This window comes from Morus notabilis, unplaced genomic scaffold, assembly GCF_000414095.1.
Source record: "Morus notabilis unplaced genomic scaffold, ASM41409v2 Scaffold159, whole genome shotgun sequence".
Classification (NCBI taxonomy): Eukaryota; Viridiplantae; Streptophyta; class Magnoliopsida; order Rosales; family Moraceae; genus Morus; species Morus notabilis.
In genome coordinates, this window is record NW_010366170.1 from 128,126 (window position 1) to 139,589 (window position 11,464).

An 11,464-nucleotide genomic window follows, 5' to 3' on the forward strand; every position below is an offset into this window, starting at 1 on the left:
GGAGTGTTGTTTATATAGGCAAGGGAGGACCAAGGAGAAATGAAAGGGCACGAGGCGGTCTTGAATAGAAGATGTCTCAGTGGGAGCCACCGTTAGATCTTTACACGTGGTGATTTTGATGGCCTGCCTAGTAAGTCAACGTCCCAATGGCTTTCTTATTATTTGCTTCCTCTTTTTTTTTTTTTTCTTTTTTTTTCCCCTTAATGTCTAAGATAAGCAATGACTTCAGACCGAGAAAAAGGAAAGAGAAGGAAATAAAAAAAAAAGATAATCAAATAACTTCAGCGTTTATTAAGCCAAAAAAAAAAAAAAAAAGCTGCCTTGTGCATAATTTCGAGGAAATTGTTTATTTCCTTTTGGTTATAATTACAAGTATTATTCATATATGCGAATAAACATATTTGTAGATCAACAATTTTGGGACATTTTCTTTTCGAGAATAACTTTTTGCGACAACTAAAATATCTTTATATACAATGTATTTGATAAGGCATATATATATATATATATTTTTTTGGGTGAAAAAGATAAAGCACAAATACTACCTGTAGTTTTAGACTTGTTTTCTTTTTTCATTCCAACTAGTTGTCGCTCTCTTGGACTAGGTTTACTTGTATTCGTCTACAATGCCATATTTTGTGGAATATTCGACCAAAAAAAGAGAGAGTTTTTTACGTAAAGATTTCAAGTCAAACAAAACGCTCTTATTCAAAATTTGCTAGCACAATATTCTGCAGAGTAACTTTTAATGTAATATTGGAAATTAGGATTATATATATAGACACACACACATAGCTAAGGAATTAAAGAGACCTTTTGTCTCTTCAATTTTGTGCATTAATTTTCCATATAGTATTTTGTTTTTTTTTTTTTTGGAATTTCATTTTTATATTCATTGTTTTTTAGGGAACATATTCATTGTTTTTGGAATAAACGAAAACAATAATATTCATAGCCGATTTGTTCAATAATAAAAAAGAAAGGGAAAATGATAAGAAAGCGTGTCAAAAGTGAATGATTGGTACGTAGAGCAAAAGTGGGTTAGAATTAACTGACGCCAGGTCGCAGGAAAATAAAAAAAAATAAAAAAGATATATTACCATTTTTTGTCTACCTTTTTGAAGGTCGGCTCAAAAAGTTTTCGAAACTTTTTTCTTCCTTTTAAAAAAAAAAAGCTATTAAAGTAATAATATATTTAACGTGTAATTGAAAGATAATATGAACGTGCAAAATTACATTATAAAGTTCATTTATTCATCTTTTTCATTTCTATTATACACATTGTGATTATTATCCTTTTCGCATCTTCATGTCTAGTGTTTAAATAAATAAAGGGAAGTCAAAGAAACTGTTTAATCCAAATACACAAGAAAGAAATATCAACTTGTTTTCTGACTATATTCCTTAAGAACGTCGACATCAAAGTCATATTATTAAAAATTTATATCAGGAGGTTTTGAGAAAACTAATGGAATAATGTGAACATATAAAATATGTTACCCATCATAGAGGACAAATTGGAATTGGCACATAAAAATTCAACATTCGAATAGGACCAAATTTTGGTGGTCCAATAGATAGTAACATATCGTATTTGTTTTGATCTTTTTTTTTCCCAAGTATGAATATATACCAGGTTCAGTTAGATGTTACAGGTAATAGGTTGGTCACGCTAGTTGGAGTTTACAAAATAGTTAACAACTAGACAATTATTTTTTTATTATTTTATTTTTTTGATGAATAAACAAAATAGACAATTGTTATCTCTAAGGAAAAGTATTCACAATCTTTTTTGAGGCCAAAGTTTTGAGTGCAAACGTTCAAACACACTTGGCAAGTATATCATTGGTTATATAAGTCTACATTATCCTGTGCCATGTTATTGACTAATGGAGTTGCAGAAATTGACTACATATTTTACTTTTTACGCATATTCTTTAAAAACATAAAGATATTTGGTATAAATAGATAAATGAATAAGAGTTTGGAGATTTATGTTCAAAGCACGAGTGGAATAATTAGAGTAATTATTCGCCTGAAAACAGAAAGATAGTTACTAATTGTGTTGCCCAAAATGATAAAATATAGATCGGATTCGGAAAACTATAGGAGTGCTAATTATATATATATATATATATATTGATCTTTATCCACTATGACAAAATCACCGATAATGAGTGGCCGGAAATTTAAGTTCTTTGTTCAAAAGAAGCAATAAAGTTGGACTTAAATGCAAACTACTTCAACTTCAAGAAGTTATCATTAACTCTCCCTTAAAATTATTAAAAAATTTGACTATTTTGTAATTGCTCCTTCAAATTTCCGTATTCCACTAAATTTGTAAATAAGTTGAGGACCCAAAAAAAAGTCAATTAATTCCATAAAATTGTTCACATATGCTAAAATGCTACAAAATTGTTCACATATGCTAGAATCATAATCCAGCACATTTTAAATATACACCTAACTATTTATTTTTGTTAATACGAAATCATCATTCTCATGAGTAGATAGATACATGGGGCCACGGATATACACAAACTAACTATGCTGACGTTGTAGTGACGAGGATGGCACCCAAATTTTAACGTTAGAATTTCTTTCTTCTTCATTGTTCAATAAAAATAATTTTTCCCTCCAAAAAAAAAAAAAAAAAAAAAAAAAAAAAAACTAAACGTCCTAATTTGCTAGATCTTTATGTATTAAAAAAAAATAAAGAGAAAGAGAGGATTAAAAAATTAGCCCAAAAACCAATTTTGGTTGGCCGGCCGGCCTTGTTCTTAAAGTTAATTTGTTTCTAGATGTCACTTATAGCGAATTGGCGACATTATAAAACTTAAAAGTGATAAAAAAAAGAAAAAAGAAAAAAGAAAAGCAAGAGCTTCCTATAATAGTTATATTAATTTTTCAATTTTTTTAAAAAAAAAAACCGAAAATTCATATAACTTAAACTTTAAACTTTTAAGAGATAAAGCCAACAATCGTTTTATATTCAAATTAACATTTATGTATGGCGAGATTGTATCATTATATAACATGATCATGGGGGAATGAATAATCAAACTCTTGACCATGAATTGTACAAGCTGTATAAGTAGCCGACGGCTGGATAGTTGTATACATGTGATCATCAAATAATAATTTTATGTTTTTCTAATACCTTTTAGTACAAACTTTTTAATGTTCCCTGCTCATGATTCTTTCCTTGTGTGTGGTTTTTTCTTGTTTTTTGCACTTAGCCTAGACAAGTGGTCTCTGTTCTTACTATATATTTCCCGTGACGCCCTTTTGGAAAGTTTATTACACTATGAACCACACACCTAAGATTCCAATATTACCAAAAAGTTGGGGAAAAAATGACTTCAGCTTTTTTATATAATCTGTTATTTGTGCTTTTCTAGATGGCGCAATCTTCCACTTGTGATCGGTTTTTATCCCAATTGGATTTCTAAAGGATGACGTCTATTAATGACCTAGGATCAGAAGATGTGGCCGCCAAATATGCAAGAGGAATATTGTGTGGGCGATATGGAAGACCACCAAAATTGACAATCTAAAAATTCAATATCAAATATAAGAAAACTAAAAATTAAATAAATGCCAAAATCAAAAGCATTTGCTGACGACATATGAAGATAATATGAACACACACATACATATGTGGGAATAAATAATTTTGTAACATTAATTTGTATCAAAAAAATAATTTTGGGACCTAATTAATGCTATCATCTTATCTTATATAGTAGTGTTTGGATAAGAATATCAAATTCTGCGGTGCAGCCGAAAGGTTGGAACTTGGAACTTTCCAAGACATGAATTTAACTTTCATTCTTGTACGTTTATTACCCTGGGGAGAGGCATATAATTAATTCAATTGAAAACTAACATAAATTATTATTATCATTATTATTAATGCTCATATGCCAACCGCCGATATATCCTGCTAATCTGCAGGAGTTTGGTATTAATTGGTTAATACAAAGCAATATTATATTATAGTATATATTAATATAGTAAAATATATATTTTTCCTTAGAATCATTGTACGACTGTAGGGCTTTCTATGTACATTTTTTACTATTGGATTTAGTCAAAATAAAATTAAAATGAGAATGTACGCAGAATAGATAATTTTTAATACATAATAGACAGTTTTTAATAAAGGATTGACTTGAAACAAAATCTACGGTTATTTCATTTGTTTTATGTCCTATCATAGATGTGGAATATATATATATATATATATATATGTATTTGAGTATATATATGTACATGTTTGTGTGAATGTATCATGTATGTCAAACTTTGGATTCCATAAACATGTAGTAGGACTACAGGCTGGTGTTGCGGGTATTTTACGTACCATACACTGCTTCAAATTGGTGCTTCCACATTGAACACAAGAAATGAGAAAAACCGAAATAAAAAGCATGAATGTTAGCACTAAAAAGCATGAATTTTAGCACTTTAGTGTTACGTTTTCTTTTTTCTCTCTTTAAATGTGAAATAGCTCTAGTACATGATCGGTTTACCGCTTCAACCCCATATGGCCATACTTAAAAAGCAAAATTTGCCTAATAATATATAATTGCTTTGAAGAAACGCAATAATAATAAAAAAAGAAAAAGAAAAAGTGGGGTTTTGGGAGGAAGAAATTTCAACCACAAATAGCAATACCTAAAAAAGAAAAACCTTTACGTGTGCTCGAAAGCCTATTTTGATGCGAGGGGTTTCTTCAATTTGAGATTTTTGTAAGCTCTTTGTTAGTGTGCCAAGATGTTCTCATATTTTCTAGTCTCAGACGTGCGTCCGTCCCTCTAACAGATTATTAGTATTGTACTAAGATGACTGTTTATTAGGTTTTAATTAAATGCAATTTTCCTTTTAAAAAAAAAAGAAAATCCAAACTTTCCTTATAATGCTCCAGAGAGGGAACATATGGCCACGAAAGTATTAAAGTGTTTAAAGTCCGGACACCATTTTTTCTCCAGAAATTTTGAGTACCAAAGACATGATTTAAAGCACCTTTTGCATTGACCCTAGAGGAATAGGAATAGCAATCATCAACTCATCAATTAGGTCGTTATTGTTTGAAATATATGGTTGATACAGTTTTAGTCGTTATCGTTATGATGGAGGGGAGAGAGTGTGGAAAGACCAAAAATATTCAACTAACACTTGCACTTTCATAGTGCCCTGACAAGTGATACAAATAATATTGCAAAGAGAAAAAAAATAATAAATAAATAGATCATCAAGAGGCATGAGCAGTACCACTTGTTATTTTGCTCTCTAATTAAGAAACTGATATTATATCTGTGTTACGTTTGGTTGGAGGATTCAAACCATGTGATTTGAACCATTTTCGATTTACGTGAATTTTTTGTGAGACAAAATACTGTAGCGAACCATGAATCATGATTCGAATCAGAGAATGAATTCCTCTACCAAACATCCTCTAAATGTCATATTAAAACTATATTGTGTTAAGTTTGATTGTCGTTTTGATCATGCAGTGTCGTTTGCTTTATTAAATGCTGACATGGCAGGAGAAACATCTGAAATGCAATGCCAAATTTCTAATGTCATAATTTACTACTCGGGTATAGGAAATCAATTCCAATATAATGGTACACTCAACTTCGAAGTTGTCATCAAGCACTATACTTGGTGTCAATTTTGACACCAATAACATATGTCAAATTTAAGAGTTATTTTCTTACGTACCTCAAGTGTCAAAATTTGACATTGGTACATAATTTAGCATTGTATTGGAGATATTTTAACACACACTAAATTTTAGTATTTGATTCTCTTAGACTTTTTCACTTAATAATTACATTAATATTTTTACATTATTTAAGATTTAAAACATTTTTAAAAATTTCCAAAGCGTAAAATTTTAATTATGACAAAATATGGATATAATATGTTTTAAAACATATCATGAAACATTAGAGCCTAAAATAAAATAAAATATATGCTAATTTTAGCAACAATTGATTAATTATAATATTATTATTTCTCCATTGCTTAAAATTATAGGGCACTTTTAGAACTCGTTCTAAAATGATTTTATTTTTTTGTATGAAAATGAAAATGAAAACGTTTTCAATCTCAGACATAAATCATTTTTGAAAATGTGTTTTGTAGTTTTATCAAGAGATTGTTTTTAGTGTAAAAAAAAAAAACTCATTAATGTCTTTCTTTCTGTCTCTATGCTCGAGAGAGGAGAAAACAAAAACAAAAAATGAAAAACGATTAAAAGTCATTTTTTATTTATCTCTCATTTTACATTAAACCAAAAAATCATTTTCATTTCCGTTTTTATCTTTATTGAGCCAAACGCCGTTTTGAAAACGTTTCATTTTTTCTTTCTCAAAAACCATGAAAAATAAAAACCGGATCAATTCCAAACACGACCATAGTTTTCCTTTTATACGTTTTAAAGCTTAAAATTTATTAAAAAATATATATAAAATATTATTATATATCATTTCCGTTTTTATCTTTATTGAGCCAAACGCCGTTTTGAAAACGTTTTCATTTTTTCTTGCTCAAAAAACATGAAAAATAAAACCCGATCAATTCCAAACACGACCATAGTTTTCCTTTTATACGTTTTAAAGCTTAAAATTTATTATAAAAAAATATATAAAATATTATTATATATTCCTTTAAATCTATAATATTATAGGCGTAATTATTTTTTCCAAAATTTACCTCCTTATCCAATAATATGAGGGTCATGGTGGTTGATTCCGTTCAGTTTTTAATGACTTTTGTGATTAAAAGGGCCAAATAAAGGATGAGAAGTATAGTTTAGGGTGCAATTTGTAAAGTTTATTTAAAATATGGGAATCAAAATAGGACAAGAAGGATACTTCGGGGTCCAAAATTAACATTAGCAATCCTTTTTTATATAGGCCAACATATAGTATATAGTCATTTGTTTTCCTTTGTTTGGAACTTGAATTTGAATGAATGTGATCAGAACCTTGTCATAACTCAGCAAGGTGTACAAAATAAAAATGTTAAAACATAACTATGCAAGTAGCGTGTAAATGATCTTTTGGGAAAGAATGAATCGTCAAAAGAAATACAAATTAAAACGACCATTAGTACTCAATAATCACAAAAGAGTATACAAATAATCTACTCAATTAAGTAAATTAAGCATCATCGTCATTATCATCCATATATCTCTTCCAGAACCAGTGCTGCTTCCAGACTCTCTCCGTCATCTCCTCAATCGGCACGTTTTTCGTCTCCGGCAACAAGAACATGACGAAGAGCGACATGACGAGAACCCAACCGGAGAAGAAGAGGAAGATCCCGAACTTGAAGTGGCAAAGCATCGACAGAAAAGCCTGCGCTATGATGAAGGTGAAGAGCATGTTCACACAGACCGTGACGCTTTGCCCGGCCGACCGGGTCTCCAAGGGGAAGATCTCCGATGGCACGAGCCACCCCAGCGGGCCCCACGACCAGGCGAACGACGACACAAAGGTGCAGACCATGATGACCACGAGCACCGCGAGGCCGCGGCTCATGTCGTCGCTGTTGTCGCGGAGCTTGAGGCCGAGGACGACGGCGATCACTGTTTGGGACACGAACATCTGGACGCCCGCCTCCAAGAGGAGGGCGCGCCGGCCTATCTTGTCGACGGAGTAGATCGAGACGACGGTGGAGAGGACGTTGACGGCTCCGGTGATGACAGCGGAGTAGAGGGAGGCGTCGCCGCCGAACCCTAGGGTGCTGAAGAGGACTGGCGCGTAGAACATTATGGAGTTTATTCCTGTGCATTGTTGGAACACCTGTACGTGGAGTATTGAACATAATATTTATTGAGATTATTTTACAATGTATCTTTTAGCAATATATAGTCGGTTGATGAGTAGATCCATAAAATAAAATATATATTGTGAATGTGTTGTAATAATCTATAATGTGCACTTTCATTTACTATATATGAAATAAAAACATTAGATATGTACTACTATATAAATTTATTATTGCTTCTTTTTTTTTTTTTTCAAAATTGCTGATGTTGTTGAGACATACCATTGATTTAGAAATACTTTCATTGTCATGTAATATATATATATATATATATATAGTACTATATAGACCGTTTATAGTCCGTACATGAAATTGACTTTTTTTTGTGTTAGAAAATTAAGGATATTTTTTGCTTTACCAAAAAAAGGAAAAAAGTAAAAAGCATTTTATTTATGGGTTTTTTTCTGACTAAAAAAGGAAAAAAATTATTGATCTTATCCCGCCCTCTTCTTTATCATCTATTAAAGAAACCACGTGTCCACTAATAAAATGAAAATGTCATAATCTAATTTTACTTAAAAGATGGGTATAGTTCGATCCAACACTATACATGGTTCATTAACTAAGTAGGACCTCTAATTGAGGTCACCGAGTATCGAATGTTCTATGCACATATTCTAAGAGGAAAACTATATTCTTATCGCTTCCCCATACGTATTAGGCCCTGGGAAAGTGTATAATGAAAAAAGGTATACCCTAAGAAATTATATTTATATATGCTGTGATCATGATAAGATGTGTATAAATTAAAATTTCTTATATTGACGATGGATCACCTGCATGAAAATTGCGATGATGAGTTGAGGGCGATTCCTGCGCTTGAGGAGGGACCTGAAAGGGTGTTTGACTTCCTTAGAAATGCGACTGGCTTCCACAATGTCAAAAAACTCAGGTTCAATATTGTCAGTGCCTCTTATCTTTCTGAGAACGGCTTTTCCTTCCTCTAAACGACCTCGTTCGATCAAACTATTGGGAGTGTCTACCACCAAAATGGACCCAACTGTCAGCATCACTGCCGGAACTCCTGCCAAACCCAATGACAGCCTCCAACCCCATCCTCCTTCAATTCTGTTCATTCATTAATATTAATCTCACATTGATTAACAAATTATTTATATACATAAAAACATATATATATATATATATATATATGTGTGTGTGTGTCAATTGATAACAATATCAATATGTTATTATTAGTTTTGAGTACTTTCTCTGATAGTTTCTGCAGAAATGAACTAATGATAATCCCTTATTTTTTAACCGTCAGATCTGTATCAAAATCTACATTTTTTTTTTAAATCTGATGTGATTTTGACTAGATTTAATAATTTTGACTCTTTATGTAAATAGTAATAAAATTTGTATGTAGTACATAGTTTAGAAGCATTTATAAATTAAATCCTTTTTCTTTTTATAAATCCATCTACCTTGGAATGGATTAGGATTAAAAGTTAGGAACTTATGGATCCTTTAACATCCTCAATTGTCTCTTTCTTTCTCTCTTTCCTTTCCTACTTATCAAACAAACCTATTATTCCATATTTTCTTAAAAAAAACTCTAGATGTTTCTTTCTTCTTTTTATTTTCTTAATATGCTCAAATATATGGAAACCGTACGTGTGTGTATATTATATATATATATATATATATATATATATACGATCCAAATGTTATTTTGATGTGACATCAAGATGCAGGTACTTACTTAGCAGTGCCATAATTGATGAGGTTTGCAAAGAGAATGCCAATGGTGACATTGAGTTGGAATAGGATGTTAAGTGCTCCACGTATCCTTGTTGGTGCGATCTCCGATAGGAACAATGGCACGGCCTGTATTATACGTATATATGTATACAACAATTACGTGACCATATTACGAAAGGAAACAACGTAAAGAGAATATATATTGCAAAATTATTTTTAAGCCTTGTTTAATATGTTTTATTTAGAAGGATCTCTAACACTTCTTTTATACCCTTGGAAAGAAAAATTAAGAGGCATTATTACAAGGTTAATTTAATTAATTTGTATATATAGTATAAAATTATTTAGGTAGTACGTTTGGTATGAGGATTCGTGACATAATTCGAATCATAGTTTATAGCTCGCTATAGTATTTTCTCTCAAAAAAACACACGTAAACTAAATCATGGTTCTGAATCTGTGAACCAAATGTCTACTTAATTACCTGGTTAGCAAAACCAACTCCACAACCAAGCAAGAGCCTTCCAAGAACAAGCATAAGGAAGTTCATGGCTGCAGCATTAAGAATAGTACCAACTATGAAGAAAATCCCAGCAATGAACATGGTTGGCTTCCGTCCCAGCTTTCTGGTTGTGTAGGATGCTCCGAACGTCGCAATAAGAGCGGCCAGGTACAGCGACGACGTGAAGAGTTGTAGCCCTTGGTTGTCGTATTTGCAGTAGTTGCTATCCAGGCCTTTTTCCTGAGTCCTCTTGTACACCACCGGAAAGAACTTTTTCAAGAAATCAGGCATAGATGTAACACCCCCTGTACATGTTACAAGTACGACAATATACATATATATATATATATATATATAGTCAGCAGCATTAATTAAGAAAATCTATATATGGTTTAATTATGTGTTTCAATTAGAAAACTGCATACAATGTAGGGTAAAAATCTATTACGATTGAGATTATAAATAAATGAGCTCATTTGATTTCATAATGTATGGTCGTTATTCTATATTGTAGGAAACTAATTTTCCAAATTAATTTGACAAAGAGATAATTGATTTTTAATTCACATGTTAGAACCTGTTACTCTAATACCATGTTAGAATATTACTAATTTCGTAATTTAAGCAGTCAACATGTGAAATTTAGAACAACATCCCTCGGAATTCCCCGTAACCTTTTTTTTTTAATTATTTTAATAAAGGACAAATTTTATATATTCATCATGAACTTTGTCACTTGTGTCATATGCCCCCTGAACTTTAAAATATGTATGTTGTGCCCCCTGAACTTTGTCACTTGTGTCAACATGCCCCCTGAGGTTAACTCCGTTAAGTTTTTTAACGGAAGTGCTTATAAATGCCCCTTGAACTTTGTCATTTGTGTCAATATGCCTCCTGAACTTTAAAATGTACCTGTTTTGCTCCCCGAACTATGATATGTCTCCAACTTTTTTCCCTCCATCTTGATTCTATCAATTTTTTAAATGGAAATGTTGATATAATCACTAAATTGCTAATAATCTATGATATTTGAGGTTTATTAAATACCTTCTTCTCTAAAAATGTTAGTTTAATCACCAATTCTCAAAACATTAGTTGATTAGAGGCAATAAAGAGGGAAAAATGAGAAGTAAATCTGTATAATGTAATGAATTTTTTTTTTCTTAATATTTTACCTAGCTAGAAGTGCTCAATATAAAATATGTTTATGCTTTATACATATATAACATTTTTAAATCTAAATGCGTTCAGGTCATTTATTTTATTGTACCTTTTTTAAAGAAAAATCTATAGAAATCTTCAGAAACTCATTAACTTAACAATCTTTAACGGTCAAATATCATAGATAATTAACAATTTAATGGTCATATCAACATTTTCGTTTAAAAAATGGATAGAATCAAGATGTAGGGA

At 31.2% G+C, this 11,464-nt stretch overlaps 1 protein-coding gene across 1 annotated transcript in view; it reads right to left on the reverse strand.

The window, feature by feature from the left end:
- Positions 1-6,895: 6,895 nt before the first annotated feature.
- LOC21395580 (sugar transport protein 13) overlaps positions 6,896-11,464 on the reverse strand; it is a 5,253-nt gene continuing 684 nt past the window's right edge. The window contains exons 2-5 of the mRNA XM_010109701.2: positions 10,034-10,356; positions 9,551-9,675; positions 8,622-8,913; positions 6,896-7,820 (exon numbers count right to left, since the gene is read on the reverse strand). Of these exons, the coding sequence (XP_010108003.1) occupies positions 7,176-7,820; positions 8,622-8,913; positions 9,551-9,675; positions 10,034-10,356 (1,385 nt within the window). The 3' untranslated portion in view covers positions 6,896-7,175. The remainder of the gene's footprint in view (positions 7,821-8,621; positions 8,914-9,550; positions 9,676-10,033; positions 10,357-11,464) is intronic.